Source organism: Vicugna pacos, chromosome 5, assembly GCF_048564905.1.
Source record: "Vicugna pacos chromosome 5, VicPac4, whole genome shotgun sequence".
NCBI classification, from domain to species: Eukaryota; Metazoa; Chordata; class Mammalia; order Artiodactyla; family Camelidae; genus Vicugna; species Vicugna pacos.
The window spans coordinates 34,397,825-34,420,301 of NC_132991.1; the positions used below are offsets into that span (position 1 = coordinate 34,397,825).

The following is a 22,477-nucleotide window of genomic DNA, read 5'->3' on the forward strand; positions in this document are numbered from 1 at the left end:
AACAATGCAGAACTTTCTAATTGTATTGAAGAACAGAGAGACATTCTGAGTACCTGCCACATGCTGACCTTTGATCAGCAATGGAGACACAGTAATACCTAAGCGTAAATTTGCACCTTTTCTTTTTAACAAAATAGGCATCTGTTGGTTTACAGCTTACTTTTTCACTATCTTATCATGAGTATTTTCCACATCATTAAATGTTATTTAAAAACACAATTTGTAATGTTTTCATAGTATTCTCATAATTATCTTTAACTATCCCTCTCTATTTGGGGATGTTTATTTTGATTTCAATTCATACTTAAAAAAAGAGAGAGAGAAATATACAGTTGCCATCCTCTGCAGAAATCTCTGTACACATCCCCAATTATTTTCTTAGTATAAATATTTACAGTTGCAAAGACTGAAATAAAGGCATAACACTGTTTCATAATTGTCTCTTCAGAAAGATTACTGATGTCTTGAAGCAAAGATCTTATCTTGCCTTCATTGTCATGCCTGTAAATGACAAAGAGCCTGTCACATTGAAGGTGCACCATACATACTTGACGGGTAAATGGTTGGAGAGAAAAAGAATTCCACTGAGCTTAATCCTTTCCCCTTCCTCCTGTGAAAGAGTTCCCTTAGCCGTCTACCTTGACTTACCAGATGAAGGGAATAAGAAGTTTTCTTTTAAGAGAAAACTTGCCAAGGAGATGTAGGTTCCCAGAAAAGCTAGATGACAAGCCCTGTTGCTGCTCAGCAGAGCCCTGAAGGGGCCCCGCCCCCAGCCCGTGTGAAGCCATAAAGCCCGTGCGGTGGGGCAGCGGCAGCTGGCACTCAGCCTCCCGAGCACGGCGCGCACTCGCACTGGCCCGCGCTATGGCAAATGAAGCGCAAGCCCCGCTCTCCGCACTGAAAGGGGGGCATCCTCCCGCAGGTAGGCTGCCCACCTGCCCTCTGTCCTGCGCACAGCAAGGCCGCACTGCTGCTGCCGCCGCCCCTCCTTCCATTGACTCCTTCGACAGAGGCGCCCAGCAGAGCAGAGGCTCTCGCCTCTCATTGTTACTTTAACTTCATGCAACCTGCTTTCCTCCTTTATCTCTGATCCTTTTACGCTTGTGTATAAAAACCACCCGGAAATTTGTCAGGCTCCGGTTGAATTAAAACGTAATTATACCTGGGAGTACGGGGATTCCGTGCTTGTGGGGAAGAGTAGGTGAGGAGCTTGGACCCTCCCTCCCTGGCTGTAGGTTAGCAGGGACACATCCTCACCTGGAAGGTGATTTATTGCCATGGAAACATTCCTCCCTAGAGGTTCCAGCTTTCAGACTCAGTCGCTCCAAAATGCCTGTACATCGTCTGACTTCGTACCCAGGCAAACCAGCTCCACACGGAGGAGAGCAACCCAGTTTCTCCCTCCCTCCTCAGGCACTGGGGTTGGTCAGTGTTATCAGTGATGTCTTTTGCCTGTCCCCAGGCTGAGGGCTGAGGAGCACTTTCCAGTAAGGATTCAAGCATGGGAGGGGCTGACTAGAAAATGTAGCTATCAAGGTACTTTGCAAAGCATCCACAGTTCTTTCTTTCTTTTTTAACGTATGCTATTTATATCAACTTTCTGGAATATGGAAATTAGTTTTATTGTACTTAACCATATGTTCATATAGATTGGCTGAGGCATGCAGGCCTATTTTTAGCCGGTTTTATGTTCTTTCAACTGCCTTTCTTCTTTTTCTTTAAGAAAGATCTCAAAAGCTTGACTGTTTTGTTCTTGCCTTTCTCCATTATCAAAATTTATTTATTGGTATAATTCTCTGTCTCCTCTAAGCTGAGGTTATTTCAGTAATCTTTGCTGCAGAGGGTGATGGCAGGTGTAAGCTTCACAAAGCATCAGAAACTGACACAAGTTTCAGTAGCTTTCTGGTGGGCAGCCCAGCTGAAAAGAGTCAGAATTTTTACTACTAATTCTGAGTTTCCAGTTCTCAGCACGGTGCCCTGATCTCCTGTGGCAGGCTCCTGACATTTTATATTTGTAACTGAGTTTAGTAATATTTAACATGCTCTATATATAAAGTTAATGATGCTAACTAATGATCAAGAACCATCTATGCAAATTATTAGAAGAGAAGTTTATACACAAAGACAAAACAAAACACTGTTTTCTTCCCGCCACTTCCACCCCAGTCCCTCATTAAATAGTTCCACTAACACCTGATTTGCTAAATGACATTTATACACAGAGATAAACTTAACCAAATGAAAGTTTGAATGAAACCACCAGGAACTTTCTGTCCCCACCACTAATGATTGCTAATTACTCTGTGTACACAGCACACCAGGACTCCATCAGGCATGTCACAATGCCTCTGGCATGACAATTAATTATTATGAACTGTGACACCACAGATAAGAGGTTTGGGATAATTAGAATGGAGATGAAGGCAGACTTTTTCCTCCCCACAGAGAACAAGGGAACAAAGAAGCCTCATCCTTCAACTTGCCTTGATACCTATTTTAAGTCTAAACCAGATTGCTACAGTACCAAATTTTATTTATGGAACAAAAAGAATTCAGGGCCAGAATTCCATTAAATTTCACCTGATTTTTACAGGCAATAGACAGATCCCTGAACATGGGACGCAGACATGATGTGATGGGAAAGTTCTGACATGGCCTTTGGAATCAGACAGACCTAGATTTAAACCCTGCTTCCCTCCCATGTCTCCCAGCCTCAGTTTTCTCATTTTTGAAACAGGGGGCAATAAATAACATCGACATTGTAAGGTTGTTATGACTGTGAAAGGAGATAGCCTATGTAAGGTACCCAGCACATGAATGTTAATCCCTGTAAAATGCAGGCCTCATAAAACACATAGCTGTCAGAAGAAGTTATTCTCCCCAACTGCAAGACCTCTGGATGTTTGAGGGTTGCAGGAGGCACTACTGCGGTTGTCAGAACAGAAGGAAATTGCGGTAGATCCATGTGCCTGCCCCATCATAGTTAAAAATGAAACCACTCAAAAGTCAGCCGTCTGTAACTTTTTCCCACCTATGGGTGGAGTGCTTAGTGGTTTTTCTTTCATGTATATTATATAATATATTGCACCTCTGTGAGCCGTGGTTATAAATTTACACTGCGAAACAGGACTACATTAAACATGAGGAGGCCTGGGCTCTAGGAAGCTTAGCTTTGGGTTTTCTGCAGTTTTGATTTGCTTTGCACTCAGTTTTATAAGAGCTCCATTATATCAACGACCAAAAACGTGTGACTAGAAGGGAATCCAAGGAAGCTAAGCACATACACTATCAACCAGAAAGAGCAGTGGTTTGTGAGTATTTCCCATATTCATTGCACTTTTTAATTTCGTTCAAGGCAAATGAATCAGAGCCATTGGCGGGGTCACCAGTGAACCCCCAGAGAGAATCAGTTTTCTGGCTCATTAAAGAGAGGGAAGCTGGGGGAGTGTATCCCTAAGTGTGGAACTAATGCTGAAAATGGTGATGAAGGCGGGAACCATAGCTGCAGAAGGACCAGTATCATTTGTTAAAAAGCAAACACCAAAGGCTTAATTCTCTCAACTCCAGTCCGCTCATGTCACCTTATGGGAGTCGATCAGTGAGGTCCAAAAGAGAGGTTGCGAGACCCACTACCCCACACATCACAGGGGCAGAAATTTGATGACTGCAAAAATGGCTGCTCTTCACCCATCCCTGTGTGCCTGGCACTGCACAGAGCCTTCTAGACATGGCAACAGCCCTGCAGACTGATGATCTACCATCGCCCTTGTTTCACAGAGGAGCAAACTAAAAGTCAGCAAGGTTGACGGACCTACCCAATGCCACATAGCTGGTGAGCAGGAGGGCAGAGATTTGACAATGAAGTGTGCCCCCGCCAAGCCCTCTCTCCTTGCTTCACAAATGTTTCCTCGGGGGAGGTGGGGGTGCAGGTAGCAGAGAGCATGCTTAGCTTGCTCGAGGCTTAGGTCCTGGGAGTTCCAGTACCTCTGTTGAAAACAAACAAAACCTAGTTTTTCCTGATGAGGGTCTTTTGGGTCTTGATCGGCTGCTTAGAATTTGTACCCCCAAAATCAACTGCAAATGCAAAGGAAGCGTTTGGCAAACATGCTAACCTTTTAATTAAAATCTTTAAATGGAAGTTGGAAGTCACAGGCAGAGTTTGCACAAAACTTTGTGGAGTTCAGCTTTTTCACGTACATCTTCCACTGATGAGTGAAGGGAAGACACTCCATTGTTCTTACAGGCTTTGTCTTTCTTTATCTTGACTCCTCTCTAGCAAACACTGTGCAAAATGCCTGGAAAATCTTAACTGGAAAATTACTATCCAGTGTTCTAAACTCAAGGGTCTACTTTTGAAAAGTTAGAAATACTTACTCAGCCATAGGAAAGCAAAGTTTCATTTTCACCACATCAACTAAGGTTTTTTAATGAAATTATCTAAAAGAGCACCTCTCTCTTACATTTTTTAAAATTTCTAGTTCATTTTGCTTATTGAAAGGACCTAAAATCTTACCATGTGCATCTGTATTCAAAGTCTTGTTAAAAAGGTAAATCAGCTCATTTTGTACTTTGCCCAATTCCAGTTGATCCTACTACAGAGGGTCAAAGGCAGTATAGTCTCAAACATGGAATTATGTAAATGATTACAAATTTAAATGAACTAATTTAGTTACTGTGAAACCGAAAAGATCCCATGAGTCAGACTGTCTGGTGTAAGCAAAATGGGCAAGAATCCGATTGTGTTGGGTTGCAAATGTTTATTTACAATGGGTTGTCTAGATCCAGGGAGATAAGTGTGACCAGTATACCCAGAGAGCTTTGAAGATGACCCTCCCACAAACTGGTTCCATCCAGTTCAATCACCCCGGTGTACTGAGAGCCTTAATCTCTGTCTCAGTGTATCCATCTGTAGTATGGGGAGAGTCTCTTCTGATTCTTTGTACTGTACATGGCTGACCAAGTGAGATTACCTCCCAGAACAAGTTTGGTAGAAGAACTATGCTCTGAAAATCTGAGGTATGGTTTACTTATGCTTCCTAAATCACTCAGAGCCCACAGCCCTGGGTGGATTCAAGGTCTCCTGGATGGAAGTATGAATCTTACGGGAGGATTTTTAATTTCCCATCAGATGTCTCTGTTTTATTATTCTTAAGAATGAAGAACTCCCATGTTTGCATTCTGTTAAAATTTCTCCTGGCATTTGTTTCTCTAAGTGCTCTATATTCTTTCAAAAAGGAGGGAAGTGATGGATTTTCTTTAGTAGGTAGATGGAAAGAGACAGAATCACAGCAAAGACTTTATAATAAAAATCATCTAGGTCAACTTCTACCAAATTCCCCAAAACCTCTCTGAAATATTCATGGCAGATAGACTTCTTTTCTTTAATACCGGAGGGGCCAAGGACATATTATTGTACTGGGCAACCTACTTCACTTTGAGTAACACAGTTATATGTAGCCACACTCTGCCTTTCTGGAACTCTCATTCTTTGGTTTTCATTCTCTCCTCTGGAAAAACAGAAGTATAAATAATAATAACTACTAATTATTAAGTGCCTACCATGTACCAGGTGATTATATCACCTCTGTTCTCAAGAACAACATAAACAATCAGTATTATTCCCTTTTTTAACATGATATATCCTTTATTTATTTAGATTGGGCAGAGTGTTGCAAAGTTCTTTCTTATCCTGAGATCCATTTAGATTTTCTTTTTTTTTAATTAAAAAAATTTTTTTAAATTTTTAATTGAAGTACAATCAATTATAATGTGTCAGTTTCTGGTGTACAGCACAATGTCCCAGTCATGCATATACATGCATATCTTTGTTTTCATTTCTTTTTCATTAAAGATTATTACAAGATATTGAACATAGTTCCCTGTGCTATACAGAAGAAACTTCTTAGCATTATTCCCTTTTGAATGATGCAGAAACTGAGCCTCAGAAGAGTTTAAGTATCTTGCCCAAGGTCACAGAACTTAGGAGGGGTAGAGTTCTCTGACCCTGCATAACATTTCCTCACCAGGAAACCATTCCTCCTCCATATGATGGCCCCTCAGATTCTGGAAGGTGGCCCCACACGTTCCCTTGAGTCTTTGCGTCCTCAGAAGTGATCTTTCCAGATTCCCCAGTTCCTAGTGTGACAAGGTTCCCTCTCCACTCTGGTCATGCTCCTCTGGACATTCTCTAGATGGTCCATGACCTTTCAAATGAGTAGCACAGAACTCAACATCCCAAAGTCCTTCTCGTCTTTAACTATTGCTTGTTTTAACTCTAACAAGCTTGCTTCCACAGTCGGCGATAATATTTCATGGGAAAAAATGTGTAAAAACAATAGCACCAGAGACGACGGAAGGAGCGCTAAGAAGACAGCAGTCACAGCACTCCGTGTTCTAAGGGCTCTGTCATGGGGAGGATAAAAGACGCTGCTGGAGGGCCCAGAGCTACTGTGACTTGATTCCTCTTGGTAGAGGATTAACAGTGCTCTGAATACCACCCCTGCCCATAACAGAGGCACCCCCTCCTCAAGCAGCCTTCCAGAAAAAGCCATCCCTTGGTTTGTTTCACTTCTGTTTTCCATAGCTGTTCAGAAGACATTTCCACACCATTTCACTTCTGTTGCTGATTATTTTGTATGCCTTTTTTCCGTGTGTGTGTGTGTGTGTGTGTGTGTGTGAGAGTTTAAAGCATCCTATGTATGGAAATAGCATTTTTTTCCTAGACTGCATCTAATCTTACAAAATTCTAGTGAGATGCCTTTATAATCAATAAAAAAAAACAACTTGGTGATTCAAAATGACCAAGTGGAGTTTATCCTATGAATACAAGAATGGTTTGATAGTAAAATATCCATTAATATATCTTTAAGCCTTTTGCATCTATTAATATAATTAACCACATTAAAGAGAAAAATCATATGATCATATATACAAATGCTAAAATTGATTTGATAAAATTCAGCATGTATTTATAATTTTTTAAACCCAATGAAATAGTAATGGAAGGGTATTTCCTTAACATGATGAAAGAAATATATACGAATATATATGTATGGAAAATAAATATGTGTGTATACATCCAATTAAGTATACATCATACTTTATGGAAAAACACTAAAAGCAATCCCTTAAAAATGAGGATGACAAAGATGTCCACTGTTGCTACTGAGGAAGTAACATTACAATTATTTGTATCTTTTTTTTAACCTGGAAAACCTAAGAGAATCAACAAAAATATTATAAACAATAAGAGAATTCAATTAAGATCTGGTTATAAAAATCAGTAACATTTATATAAGAACAACCATCTGTCTATTAGAGCTATAATGGAAGAACAGATCCTAGTTCAACAGCAACAACAAAGATAAAGTGCTTAGGGAATAAACCTAATAATAAATGTGTAAGAGTTACATGAACAAGTTACTGAGGGATCCAAAAGAAGATGTAAACAATGGAAAAGCAGACCATGTTCTTGAATAGAGAGCCACCAGGAATATACAGACATGAATTTTCCCTTTTAAAAAAAAATCTATAAATCTAGAGCAAGACCTTTAAAAAACTACCAACAGGATTTTTTGGAGGGAATTGACAAACTAATTCTAAAGTTCATGTGGAACAATAAATATGTAAGAACAGTTAGTAAAATTCTGCACAGAAAATGTAGCTAGAAGGACTATTGAAATTAAAATATATTGTAATGCTACAATCATTACAGTAGGGTTGCAATAGTGTATAAACAGACAAGAGAGAACAGAAGTCCAACAGGAAAAATGGGCCAAAAATTTGAACAGTTTATAAAAAGAAAATACAACTGGCTTCTGAAACACAGAAACAGGCTTGACTTTTAATAAAATGTAAGAAATGGAAATTACCTTTTTTTTTTTTTTTTTTTTTTTACTGATTGTCTGACAAAACCAAAACCTTCTTTAGCTCGCATTGCTGCGATAAGGAAACAATCACTGTCACTATAGCTGGTGAGATTGTAAACTGGTGCCACCTCTGAAGTTCAGGTTGGCAAGATTTAACAAAATTCCAAATGCACGTACTCTTAAGAATAAACAAGATCACTACTAGGAATTTATCCCATGGATATATTTCTGCTTATACAAAATCATGTATGTAAAAAGATATTCATTGCAGCATTGTTTGTGATAGTAATGGAATAGAAATGTCTAAAACGTCCAACATTTGGGAATTGGTTAAGTAAACACAATGTTCATAGAATGAGATTTTAAAGTAGATGTTAAAAAGAAAGGTATTCTCTCTGTATACATTGAGAAATTACTCCAAAATACATGGCTGAATGAAAAATATAAACAAGGTGTAGAACAATGTGCATCTTATGCTGCCATTTAAAATAATAATAGTAATAATACATAGATACATGTATAGAGTATCTGTGGATGAATATGGAGGAAACATAACATTAGTGGTATCTAGGGAGATGAACTGGAGGCTTAAAAACAATGGTAGAAGAGAGACTGCGGACCTTTTCACGCCTTTTGAACTGTGTGTTTTATGCATGTACTATTACGTAATCAAAAATTAATTAAATCATAATTTTAAAAAAATGATGAAGATAATTCATGAGGGCATTGAGAAATAGAGTAAGTTTTCCTATTTTTCACTTTATTGGAACTAGTTTTAGAAAATTGCTAATCTGATATTTCCAGAAAAAGAATTAACAGGTTCAGACAAACCAGTGTTCATTTAGCTTTTTCTCATTTGAGCTTGTCAGATTTCAGATGTGACAAATTTCCTGGGAACAGAAAAGAGTATTTGCTTTGACTTGCACTCTGAAATGGGTTGTTCCTTTTCAAAAGTTGATTTCATCTGACATTGTTAAACACTTGAATTGCTGTTAGGTCATCTGTAGCCTAATTAACACTAATTGATCTCTTGAATGGCAGGATTATTAATGCAATTTAATTACTTATTAGGACATCTGAGCTCCTCCAGCATCGGAGGTTTGGGGTCTGGGATGGAAGGTGGGTATCTGGTGGGATCAGAGCATCTCTTCTGAATTAAATGCCTGTTATCACTGCATGCCCTGACTTTTGGCTCATTCTCCAATCTAGTTTTTGAAAGCTCTGGTTGGGAAAATAAAAAAAATACAAGCCTTGCACAAACTTTAATCTTGTGGGAAAACAGGAGGGTCATATTGTAATTGTCAGTTGCTATCATGAAGAATGTAATTGGTTTGATAATAAGAAAAAATGTTTTTCAGTGAAATGCCTAAGGGCATATAACAGTTGTTATCTCCTCCCCAAATCAAAGGGTGTAAACTCCCTTGCTTTTTTAACCTCAGTTCCCCATCTCTGAACACAAACAAGCAAACCACAATCCTTCTCTCCATCCCACCTTGTTTGCCTGAAATATTTTTTCTTCTATTATGCTAGTGCAGGGTAACTTTTTACTGTGTTGTTTTAGATAGATAAAAGTTTAGCTCTTCAAAAAAATAAGTTCTGAAATTCTTCCAATCTAACTTCATACCTTGAATAGGAAAGCAAACTTCTTGCTGCTCTAACCATGACTCCCTGTTGATGCTTATTTGTTTACAGTAAAAGCTGGAGGAAAGCGAATTTCCAAAAAACAAGAAATTGGCATCTTGGAGAGACACACCAAAAAAACAGGATTAGAGAAAACCAGGTAAGGGATTGCTTGCCTTCTTCCTCTAGAGGAGTTTCAAGTGCCTCTACTTCCAGGAATCAGAGGCTTTGCTGTATCTAGTAGGACAAACCAAGGCTCCCTAGGCATTTGCTAACCAGGGTCAGAAGCAGCATGGTTAGGGTGCAGGGATGAGGGGACAAGATGGATGATGATGGAGGAGGGGAGGTGGGGAGGGTGGTGGTGGCCAGCAGGTGAGAGGCACCCTTAGGGGAAAGGTAACTATGGTCTGGAGGGCTCTCTCTGCCCATTCTCCTCCTCTCTGCAGCCAGCCCAGCTGCCTCCTACTTAAAAAGCACGGTCCTGAATGTCCCTGAACCTGACTCACATCCCTGTATCTTATAACTTGCACATTAGCCTTTAAAGTACTATCCCTACGCTGGCCCTGTTTTTAAAATATACTTTCTGCTGAAGCAAATCTCCTGAATTAAAAATAAGTGCTTTTATGTTTGTTTCTTTTACATTCATCACTTAATTATTTAGAAAATAATGGCCACTATATTTGGCACAGCCGGAAGGCATCTAGATACCGAGGTTGTTTTCAACCTGCTCCTTCGCCATGACCTTGATATATTGCGCTGCTCTCAGAGCTAAGCAGAGAGCTGTGAGCTGGATCCCTCGCACAAATGGCTATGCCACTCTATGCCTTGGGAAGGGAAACAGTGCATTCAAAAAGAAATAAACATGGGAAAGAGGCTCCTCCAAGTAATGTAATGAGGGGCACTTCAGAGGCTATTAATTTCAGGATGGTTTCCATAGATGAGTTGATGAATGATCAAAAGGAGTGAATTGGAGGATGCGCAGGCATGTCCGTGAGTTAAAATGGTAACAGTCTCAGAAAGAAAATGTGGACAGAATAGGCTATGGAATTTCTCTGGTATTTTGTTTTGTTTTGTTTTCATACAAAATTACTTTTTAGATTACTTTTAAAGTTTTCATCCTGATTTCTGGGAAGGAAATTTTTTGAGGATTTTTCTACTTTAAAATGAAATATGTTGGGGGAGGGTATAGCTCAGTGGTAGAGTGCCTACCTAGCATGCATGAGATCCTGGGTTCAATCCGCAGTGCATCCATCAAAATAAATAAATAAACCTAATTACCTTCCCCGAAAAAAAAAAGTAAAATAAAATAAATGAAATGAAATACTCTAACCATTATATGTAAAGAGTTCATACAATTCAGTAGCAAAAAAGCAAAGAAGCCAATTTAAAAAGAGGCCGAAGATCTAAATAGACATTTTTTCAAAGAAGACAGGATATACAGATGGCCAACAGGTACATGAAAAGATGCTCAACATTATTAATCATCAGGGAGATGCAAATCAAAACTATAATGAAATATCACTGTACACCTCTCAGAATGGCTATTATCAAAAAGTTAAGAAATAACAAATGTTGGCAAGTATGTAGAGAAAAGAGAACCCTTGTGCACTGTTGGTTTCAAATATAAATTGGTGCAGCCACCATGGAAAACAGTATGGAGTTTCTTCAAAAAATTAAAAATGGAACTACCATATGGTTCAGCAGTTCCACTCCTGAGTATTTAATTGAAGAAAATGAAAATACTAACTTGAAAAGATATATGCATCTCCACTTTCACTGCAGTATCATTGTAGTAGCCGAGATACAGAAGCAACCCAATTGTTCATCGATAGATGAATGAATAAAACAATGTGATACACGCACACACACAGAGGAGTATTGTTCAGCCATAAAAAGAAGGAAATGCTGCCATTTGTGACAACATGCATGGAACCTGAGGGCATTATGCTAAGTGAAATAAGTCAGACAGAGGAAGGCAAATACTATATGACCCCTCTTACATGTAGAATCTAAAGAAAAAAAACAGGACAACGACAACAACAACAGCTCGAGCTCACAGACTCAGAGCCGATTGGTGGCTGCCAAAGCTGGGCTGAGGGGTTTGGGGCTGGGGTATAAAATGGATAAGAGGGTCAAGAGATACAGACTTCCGGTTACAAAATAAGTAAGTCCTGGGGATGTAATGTACAGCATGGTGATGGTAGTTAATAATACTGTGTTGTATATTTGTAAGTTGCTAAGAGAATAAATTTTGGAACTTCTCATTACAAGAAAAAAGGTTTGTAACTGTGTACGGTGGGGGATGTTAACTGGACTTATTGTGATCGTTTTGCAGTATATACAAATATCAAATCATCACGCCGTACACCTGAAACTAATGTAATATGTCAATTACACCTCAGGTTTTTAAAATTTGCCCCTTTGGCGTGAAGTTTTTGTTTCTTCTGAATCAAAAAATAATCATCACATGTTGAAAGCAAAGCTCTAAGTCCTCGAGGATAGGGGTGACACGTGGTATCTCTCCTGACCCAGCGGCTAGGACAGTTCCTAGAGTAGAGAAAGCACCCCTAAGTGACACCAGACTGTCGTTGAATTGCCAGCTGGTTAATTTCAAAACCTATCCCACTGCTAAAGTCTGACTCGGCATACGGCCTGTTTATGGTGACACCGGTTAACAACCCTGGGCCAGGGGCTCAGGAACTAAAGACTCATAGCTTGGAAATGACCTCCTCTTTGGTCCCCAGGGGACAAGTCATTCATTTCCCTGCACCTCTACCACTGGGACTTACTATTAACTCTAATGTCAGGTGAACAGTGCGGGGAGAGGAGTTGCCTGGAAAGTCATAAAGTGGCAGTTGGAATCCTCTTTAAAAATTCAGTTGTTTTCTAATTAAAAGTTATTGAAGATGGGAGTTGCACTGTTACAGACCTTAAATAGCAAGAAATTGTTCACTCCTGCCCTATTTACCTGGGACAGATACAGATATGTGGGACCTGAAGCTTATAGAATTATGGGGCTATTTTAAGGAAAAATAATAATAAAATCACAAATATGAAATGGCTATGGCCCCTCCCAGGGCCTTGGAAGGAGACTGTGCAGTGAGAGGCCCTGATAAATCCACCTCTGCTCTTTAACGTTGGCTTTGTGTCTATGTGGATATCACTGCCTCGATTTCATGGACACACAACTCTCCTTATGTCTTCTAGGAGAATAGCTTTTGAAAAAGGTATCATAGAAAGTAAATTTCTAAGCATCATCAATCTATGTCCATTTCCTAATAACTTCTGCTCACCAACACAAACCGTCCAGAAAAAACATCTGCCAAGTGCAGAGTTCCCTTCAAGAAACTGCTCTGTAGGCTCAGCCCTGATGGAAACTCTCCTACAAAATAACTTGGCCTAAGACAAGAAACCAGACACAAGAGAGTATACACTGGATAGTGCATTTTATGAAGTATAAATAAAGTCAGAACTAATGTATGGGGCTATAACAGGTTAGTAATTATCCTTGGGGGCAACTAGCTTAACTAGTGTTACAAGTTTGTGAATATTCACCAACCTTAATGTTGGTAATATGTGTACTTTTCTGCATGGATACTGTACTTCGATGAAAAGTTTTAAAATATTAATTATGTTTGGCCTAGCACATGGGCACATAGAGCAAGATTTTTATTTGTTTGTTTTTGTTTTCTAGGAGTAGCCAAGCAGAGTGAAAGCTTAAAGGCCAAGTAGAAAACACTGTACAAATCATTTAGTCTCTTTCGTGGGAAAGTTTCTGTTTCTATATGAAGTCTCTTTTCATCTTCACAGTGCCATTGCAAATGTCGCCAAAATACAGACGATGGATGCCCTGAGTGACACGCTGGAAAAGGTGAGCTGTGGGTGAGGCGTGTCACGTGACTGATGCTCCCACCCAGTATTTGCTCAGTGGATTCGACTGCATGGGTGACTGAGCTGATGACCACTGAGGTTTTTTCTAACTCAGAGGTTTGATGTCCTTGCAAAAGAATCTGCTCTCAGTTCAAGGAACATGAAGTGGTTTTAATGAGAAAAGCTGATTCTCCCAAATTCCTGATGTCTAACAAATCATTTCCAAAAAGTAAGGCAGAAAATAAAGCAAGAATCATGATGCCAAATTGGCAGAACTTTGCTTTGCCATCCCAAATATTTCTTGGGAATGTTGGCATGTTGTTATAAGAAAGACAGCCTGTGTGTTGGGAATTCAGCACTTTTTGACCTCAGTCCCCACCACTGCATTCCCACAAAGAAATGTTTGATTTGAGGCCAGGATGGGTGGTGGAGGTTTGCCCAGTTTAGGGCTGGAGGAAGGCTGGGCACTGGCTGGCTTTATCTAGTTGTCTGTTTATAAAGGTAGTTGACCGTTGCTGTTTTTATTTCTATATCTTGAATTCTTTCGAAGTAGCTCAAGAAACTCAGAAAGTTCTTCCTGCATACACAATTGTTTAGTTTTGGATTCAGTAGTTTGTTTTTCAGTGTCATTAAGTGAGCTGAGTAAGAGTCCTTATTCTGCTTCTAGAGGGCAGATACGTTGAATTCAGGCATTGAAGAACCACTCTTTCTGCTGCCCCCACATTTACTGAAGGAACAGTTACTGGGCATCCTTGACAGAAGGAAGACTTGCTGTTATTGCCAAAATCAGAGGTCTGAAAAAGATTAGAGTAGAAGTGTTGCAGCTAGACTTCTGGGACCCCTATTTGGCACTGGTGTCTCCACTCACTTTCTCTAAGACCTGGAGCAAGTTATTTAGCTTGTGCCTCAGATTCATCATTTGTAAAATAAAGATAAGGAAGAGCATGTACTTCAGATGATTGTTGTGTGGAATAAATAAGGTTCTCATACAGGGCGCTCTTGGAACAGTGCCCAACACAGAGTGACCTGTCTGAGCTCTCTGATCTGATTAGAAGCATTGGTTTTACGGCAGCCAAATGAGAAGGTATGTCTGAAGTCCAGAAGGCAGGTAGAACCAGGCGAGATGTTGACCACAGACAGTAGCTACAGAGCCTTCTCTTATGGGGGCTCTGTTCTCTCATCAGATAGATTTGAGGTGACAGCATGTGACTCTTTGCCTTCTGGGTTTAGACGGAGGGCAGGGATGGATGATGACCTGCCAGGGCAACGCCGGCTGCTCCCTCCTGCTTCTCTCATTCTCTTGGTCCTCTCCACTAAATGCCCGTTCCTCGGGGGCAAGGTTGTAAGTAGAACTAAATGGGGTATTCCTGTAGAATACGTGTTAACCTGAACTAAAATGTTTAAAGAGAGTGGTCAGTAAAGGCTGACTATGTACATTAGGTATGGTGCCAGAGTCGGTGTTGATTTCATAGACATATGTGCATATGTCTATGACAAAAAGGGTTCTTTCCCTTTCAGTTAAAAATATCACTTCTGGGTTTCAAAGATAAAAAGAAGAATCAAATAACAATAACAATAATAAGTTGTATTTAGAAAACATGGAGCTGATGTGCTGTTACAAATATTTTTAACAGCAATTATATCTGTTTTAAAGCCCTTTAACACTTAGCTTAATGTCCACTGGTACATTTAGCTCAATGCCCACTGGTGTACGGCTGTTGGTAAGACCGCAGAGACAACTGGTTCAAACAGGTTTCGGCATCAGAGGTCGGGGGCTTGGGTCCTATGCTGGCTCTGTCATTTGCTAGTCATTGTGTGTCCTTGGGCAGGTCTCTTCACTTTTCTGTACTTCTGTTTCATCATCTGGAAATGGGAATGTGACTATAGTATCCACTTCACAGAGATGTTGTGAAAATTAAGTGAAGTTATATAACATGTGCAAAGGACTCAGCACAGAACTGGACCACATTAGCCTTCAGTAAGCATTAGCATCTATTCCCAGGGAGATATCCTAGGGGCATCTCTTGGAATCCAGGCAAAGGATAAGTGGCCAGCAATAAAATCAATTCCCAAGGTTACCATAAGTGACTATCTTGAGTATGGAAGTTGGCGGGATCCACATGTTTCCTTACAGCTAAGAAAAATCCTCCCTAAATCTGTAATTCTACCTGAAGTGTAGTAGGATTTCATAATAAAGGTCAACTTGGGGTGGAAAGACCAATGCCTTTTAAAAAATAGATCTGCTGTGATCAGTGGTTGCCACAGATTGGGAGGAGGAGGTGACCACAAAGTGACAGGAGGGAAATTTGGGGGGTGAAAGAACGGTTCTCTATCTTGATTCTGGTGAGGGGCCACAAACCACACATGTGTGAAAACCCATAGAACTGAATACTAAAGAGGGTATATGTTTTACTCTAGATAGATTATACCTTAATTTTTTAATGAAAAAAAAGAATAACTATATAGCCTCATACAAAAAAATTTTAATGTATATAAATAGAGATATATATATCTGCTGATAAATATTCACCTGCATTACAAATGATTCTCCCAACAATATATATTGTCATGAAGATCTAACAATATACGATTGGCTAAAAGAAATACAGTAGCAGAAATGAGGGTCATAGCCTCTGCATTTATTAATATTCATTCATGCCCTCAGCTAGAATTATGTCTAGTTCCTGGAACACATGTTAATTCTCATGCCAATTTAAGAACTTAGAAACAGAGAGAGGACAGCCCTAGTCAGAAGGCCTCATCAACCATTGAACCATGGCAAGAAATTTCTATCTATTTGCTATTCATGTCTGGATTCCCTACTTTAAAACCAACCTGGGGTTTAAGATTTGAGAGATTGAAAGACAATTCCCCAAAGGTTGGGATTGTACAGCTCTAAGTGGGAAGCAGCCTAAAATTTTCCCTCCCACTTTCTCTCACTCCTCCCCACACAGACCTCGCTCCTGACTCCCTTTCTCCTACCCTACCCTCCTCTTCCAGCCCCAAATAATGAGAATTCTTGTTGCCCAGTGATGGGCCGCATGTGTTTATTCCTGCGAAGAGGAGTTATGTAACCCAAAGCTCTCTCAGCTAAAAATCTGGGAAACCTGGTCTTAGACCGAGTTCCTCCTACTCCTTAGAGGTTGTTTGACCTTTTAGAAGTCACGTAGCTCCTCTGAGATTTCTGATTGCTCGTTTACTTGTGTGTGTGTTTTTTTTTATAGCAGGCAGTGAGAAAGAATGATGCTGCCAAATATATTAATTCTCTTGTGAAGGAAAAACCGGGCTGGTCTAACAAGATAACTCACAAGTCTAGGAATGTGAAGGAGAGGCTGGGCTGGGCTAACAACTCACAAGTCTAAGTATTGGAATACTGATCTGAGTTCTGCTAGACTAACTTGTAAATATAGGTTAATTAGTGTTGGTTTGCTGTTCATGTTTTTTGCTAGCCAGCTGGGTTTTCAGAGATATATATCTGGCTTTGGAATGTTGGTTTGCTGACTCCCTGCCTCCACCTTTATGATGATAATGATGCTAAAGCTGTTCCATGCCTATTGTCCGAATACCCCAAGCTTGTACTTTACCCTATAAAATCTCATGCGCACGTCTTGGAGGTGCTCAGAGCTTCAGAGCAGAAGCCCTTCGGAGCAGAATCCCCTCTGAGCCCTCCGGCGTAATACATCTGAGTACTCCAACCCTCCAAGTGGTGCTTGTTTCTTGACTGGCCTGTCGTTTCCGTAACACTCTGGATAGTTACAGATGTTAAATTTGGCAATAGTTGGGAAGTGTCTCTGAACATAAAAGCATACAGTTCAAGCATTAGTAATGGGGTTGGGTTATGGTGTGGAGTGGGGTGGAGTGTTCAAGCCTAGTTAGGTTGGGGCCACTTTTCAAGCTGCCAGCTGTGTCCCCATGGCCAAAGTTAGTGAGATGTGAATGAAATTGGATCCTGGGGGAGAGGAAAACAGCAAAAGCATCTGCAAATCTAAAAAGATTTCTCTTGTTCTGTAAATTAACATCACCGTAGGAGTAGCCGTGAATTTCATTGACTCAAACTGAATGCTTTGTTTTTAAGCACTTTGCTTAACGGGGTGTGGAAATCTAAGTGCCAGCATTCAAGTTGGAAGTTAACGCCCTGGAAAGATGAATGGAAGAGCTATCCGTCTGCTAACACCACCTAACTTCAGGCACTAAAACAAAACCTGCCACTGATTTTCTTGCATCTAGAATTTCTTTCATAGCTCTAATCATAAAGACTTTTATCATACTTCTTTGACTTCTTCTCTGAAACTAAAAATGTTGGTTCTGAAGTCACAGCTACCTAAGGTGATGGTAAATTCTCAATGTGGAAGTTTCTATTGATCTGCTTTTCAGGTTCAATATTTTGCCCCTTTCGGGATGGAACCACAGCAAGGCAAAATCCTTACACATATGCTGGCCTCGAATTCTTTTTTCGTGGGGTTACCCTAGATTCTTTTCCCCTAACGAGTCAGACAAACACCTTTCATTCTACAAACCCTGTCGTTTTACAGACGAATAATGAAAACTGCAAAGTGTCCCCAAAGTTAAAATGCCAGACTAAAGCACACCTGGTTGCCAGCTGGACTCTGGAAAGCTGTTCCTATTTATTTCTAGTTCAGAATTAAAAATAAAGTACTCCTGTCTCCAATGATACAAAATCTACAAAAAAAATTAGGGTATTTAAGGGTTGACTATTTTATTCATAGTTTCATTGATTCTGAAGATAGACCCCTTATAGACTCTCCGCTCGCAGCCCCCAAGTCCTTCTGCATTAGGGTGCTCCTGACTGAAGGTGTGGGGTATATGAAAAAGAGAACTTGGCTCTCTTGTTGTATCTTCATGAGTTGCTTTGAAGCCTTGACACTCCAAAGTCTGTACACTTGTAATGTAATAATCATGGACAGTTTCTCTAAGGCTATTATCCTTGCTAGAATTATTTCCACTTTTTTCTCAATCCTGCTGATTTTCTTTTTTCCCCCTTAACTTTCCCGGACCAGATCACAGATGGCCAACAACTCCCAGGGACAGTCTCCCATTCTTTCTGATCTGTGGCATTCCCCTCTTGAAAAGCAGTTGAGCAGACCTTTTAGAACCTCAGTTAAATCCCTTAGTTCCACTGGAACCCCTTGTACACTATTGCTGGGAATGTAAAATGGTGCAGCCACTATGAAAAATAATATGTTAGTTCCTCAAAAAATAAATATATAGAATTACCATTCATTGTAACAGTTTAACTTCTGCATATATATACCCAAAACTACTGAAAGTAGAGACTTGAACAGATATCTGTGCAGCAGTGGTCATAGCAGCATTGTTCATAACAGTTAAAAGGCGGACACCACCCAAGTGTCCATCAGCATACGAATGGATATGCAAAATGCGGTCTCTCACTCTATATATAAAATGGTATATTATTCAACCTTAAAAAGGAAGGAAATTCTGACACATACTACAACATGCATAAACCTTAAAGATATTATGGTGAATGAAATAGGCCAGACACAAAAGGACAAGTATTGCGTGATTCCACAATGATAAGGTACCTGGAGTAGTCAAATTCATGGAGACAGAAAGTAGAATGGCAGTTATCAGAGGCTGGGGGAGGAGGGAACAAGGAGTTATTCTTTAATAGGCACAGAACTTCATTTTGGTATGATGAGAAGTTTCTGGAGATGAAGGATAGTGATGACTATGCAACAATGTAGGTGTACTTTATGCCACTATATCCTTAAAAATGGTTGAAATGGTACATTTTATATGTATTTTACTGTAATTTTTAAATGACTAAAAAGAAAAATGTAGCCCCTGAATTGTGGAGATAACTCTGGAAATGACCAAATAATGAGTTAATGCCAAATTAAGCAATGTGTGTCCTCACAGTTTTCCTCTCCCCTTTCCTTTCCCACCTCCACCCATCGTCACTCTGACTTCTTAAGAACAGCAGTCAACATTGTGGCTTTCTCTCTCTCTGTCTCAACTTGTCATCTTGCCCCATCCTACCTTGGCTAATTGCCCAGATTTCTGTTACATAAGAATTACTTGTTTGTTTCCTTTCTCACCACCACCCCCTTTACCTTACATTTGACTTTAAGTAACTTGCCAGGTTGTTCTTCCTGCCTGTAATCTCTGGAATGTGATTTAGAGCTAACCTGAAATAATCCATGTGTTTTAGTTGACACTAAAGACACCTGGTCTGGAAGAAAACTTCTGAAATCAGTGACCTCTTAAGATTCTTCCTGGTTCTAATGTTAAAAGAAAAGCAAAACAAAACACTTTGCCCTGACCATACTATAAAACAAATGTTATGTGGTATGATAATTGATCTGAGCAAAAAAATCACTAGCTCTGTTTTTTTAGATTCTAAAGCAACATTTATGACCAATACCTCAATTATGTTTCTTCCTTTCTACTAGAATACCAGCTTAGACCATCCTTGGGTTTAATTATTATATAACTTTTACACCTTCTCATTGTAAAAGAAAACCTTTAGAAAAACAAAAGCAAAGTAAAGAAAAAGACCAGGAATTGCTCATCTTCCTACTCCTTAGAGATAATCGTTAACACATCAATGTATGTTCTTCTAGTGTGTTTAATTTTTTAAGACCAAGAAGAAAGAACTTTCTGGAGTCAAGTTTCACATGAAAGAAAATGCTGTGTGCCTAGAGGTCAGGGACATTTGAGAAGAGATGTAAGGCACATATATTTTCCCTGGCTTAGAAGAGCCCAAACAAACCATAAACAGTGTGATGTTGGGGGTCATGAACAGTTTATCTCCCCTTTTATTTGATTTGAGTGTCAGGGCAAGGGCATCTAAGTTCAACAGTGATAAATTAAATTCCTAGTGAGCTGAAGCATCCCCTCCTTGCTGGCCAAGAAAGATGTCCTTAGATACATTTATGTTGAATCCATGGGCTTACCCAGAACTGGAATGGACCCAAAAGACCACTGGGTCCAAATTCTCCTCCTAGGAAAACCATCTGAAAGACTCAGGGCATTGGGAAGCCTTTCTTTAGCTGCCCTTAATGTAAATTCCATAAGGTCTCTTGGTTCCATATGAAATTCCTCTTATTGTCAAAATCTGTGTTATTTTAAATCTACTTAAGCTTATTTCCTCATAGATGTCTTCTGCGGAGATGGCTAGTGAGAACTTTTGTTACCTGAAGCTAACAATTCATCCTCAGCCTTCTCTTTACCAGGCTGTTGAGACTGAACCATTAAAAATGGCCACTGTTAGACCATTTTTTACCTACAGAAATAGCAATTTCACATGCTTCAACCTAAAAAATAACCCTAACCCTTTCTAACTTCTTTCAGAGGTTCTTTACTTTGGATCTTTTGACATCTGAGAGGTTCCCCCTCCTCACCCCGGACCTTCTCCAGAGTCCCCGTTCCTTCTTAGCATGTATTGTTCCACGTATGCACAGTAGTGGGAGAACAACTGCTAACATTAGAGGACTGATGAGGGTACAGTTAACCATTTTTGCCTTTAAAATGTCACTTCAAAACATATATAATGCACATTTATTTTTCACATATATTATCACATATAATCTATTTTATAATTTTAAAAGTTAGAAACATGTTCTGCAGGAAAACTCGGGTTAACACATACACCCTTGGGTCCAGAGCTGGAAGTGGCATGGAAAAAAGAGATACTGTCAAAGAAGAAAACAGAATTGTCGACAACATAATGCCATTTGCAGCAACATGGATGCTCCTAGAGAATGTCATTCTAAGTGAAGTAAGCCAGAAAGAGAAAAAAAAAATACCATATGAGATCGCTCATATGTGGAATCTAAAAAACAAAAACAAACAAACAAACAAAAACAAAGCATAAATACAGGACAGAAATAGACTCATGGACAGAGAATACAGACTTGTGGTTACCGGGGTGGGGGGCGGGGTAGAGGGTGGGAAGGGATAGACTGGGGTTTCAAAATTGTAGAATAGATAAACAAGATTACACTGTATAGCACAGGGAAATACACACAAAATGTTATGATAAATCACAGAGAAAAAAATGTGACAATGAGTGTGTATATGTCCGTGAATGACTGAAAAATTGTGCTGAACACTGGAATTTGACACAACACTGTAAAATGATTATGAATCAATAAAAAATGTAAAAAAAAAAAAAAAAAACAGAATTGTGAAATTCCCCGACCAACTGTATTGCTTTCTACTACTTTAATACTTTACGACCCAAAAGATCCAATAAGCTTATTTTTTTCTTTCCTTCTCACCTTTAGCTCAGCCATAAATTTCCAGCAATAGTGCACATGGCACATCAAAAACCCAGACCTGCCCTGCAGAAGGTCACTCCACTGAGAAGGATCTACATTATTCAACAGCCTCGAAAATGTTAAGCTGGAACGTAAAACACAGCCGTCTAGCCAACTGCCTCAAATATCTGAGAGCTTAGCAAAAAGGAGCAAAACATTCCATAGGCCTAGTGAACTTGCTTGATAAATAAAACAGCTTTTGTATCTTTTCTTTCGACTTTAGATAATAAAGCATCCAAAGTTGTAAATCCAGTGCATTTGGGGGCCTCATTTTGGTCCTGGTCAGGCTCACATTAATGCTGATGTGTGTAATTTTGTTAGGTAAGTGGAGAACCTAGAACGTGGGACTACTCCACTCCACCTCCCTGGATAAGCTTTTTCTCCTCGATGCTGACCTGAGTTGCCCCACCCACAGCGAGCTCTCCCTGGAGACAAAGGTTAAAAGGAGTACACTGAGGTTTTCAAAGGCCAACATCCTATGCAAACATGAGGAGTGGTTCTTCTGGGTGTGTTTGTCTTAAGATGCTCGAGTTTTCACATGAGGTGAAATGTGTTTTACAGCTTCCCACATAAATATATAGTTTGTTTTGAAGGTTTGGTCGGGAAAAAATGAAAATATTGGATTTACTATAGACATATTCTCTTTTGCAAAGCAATCAAGGTCAGAAGGTAGGATTCTAGTTACAGTGGGAGGTTTGCTCAGGGTCTCCCACAGAGTTCATGCTCTAGAACTGAGTGGGTCCTAATGCTACAGGACATTGTGGTTGGGGTGTAGACGTTGGTTTTAACTAGAGGTGGAGCTGAGAGGGAAAGTTT

At 39.7% G+C, this 22,477-nt stretch overlaps 1 protein-coding gene and 1 long non-coding RNA gene across 5 annotated transcripts in view; one reads left to right on the forward strand and one right to left on the reverse strand.

Annotated features, from left to right (window-relative positions):
* Window positions 1-828, reverse strand: part of LOC116280628 (uncharacterized) — a 30,440-nt gene extending 29,612 nt beyond the window's left edge. For all 3 annotated transcript variants that reach the window (XR_004190067.2, XR_012072610.1, XR_012072609.1), the window contains exon 1: window positions 649-828. This is a non-coding gene — a long non-coding RNA (uncharacterized lncRNA). The remainder of the gene's footprint in view (window positions 1-648) is intronic.
* DAPL1 (death associated protein like 1) lies at window positions 789-21,913 on the forward strand. 2 transcript variants are annotated; one of them, XM_006196194.3, is made up of 4 exons: window positions 789-922; window positions 9,561-9,648; window positions 13,299-13,359; window positions 21,629-21,913. In XM_006196194.3, exons 1-4 carry the CDS (start codon window positions 865-867, stop codon window positions 21,743-21,745), a joined length of 324 nt encoding a protein of 107 aa, XP_006196256.1. In that variant the 5' UTR covers window positions 789-864; the 3' UTR covers window positions 21,746-21,913. The 2 variants fall into 2 exon arrangements, with proteins under 2 accessions (XP_006196256.1, XP_072817120.1); XM_072961019.1 differs by lacking the exon at window positions 21,629-21,913 and adding an exon at window positions 14,589-14,688.
* The last annotated feature ends 564 nt before the right edge of the window (window positions 21,914-22,477 follow it).

Bases quoted from the DNA above. Each gene is read 5' to 3' on its own strand.
- DAPL1 (XM_006196194.3), top strand. From the start codon at position 865: ATGGCAAATGAAGCGCAAGCCCCGCTCTCCGCACTGAAAGGGGGGCAT. The intron at 923-9,560 runs GTAGGCTGCCCA...ATTTGTTTACAG, and splicing joins AGGGGGGCATCCTCCCGCAG to TAAAAGCTGGAGGAAAGCGA. The intron at 13,360-21,628 runs GTGAGCTGTGGG...TCTCACCTTTAG, and splicing joins TGAGTGACACGCTGGAAAAG to CTCAGCCATAAATTTCCAGC.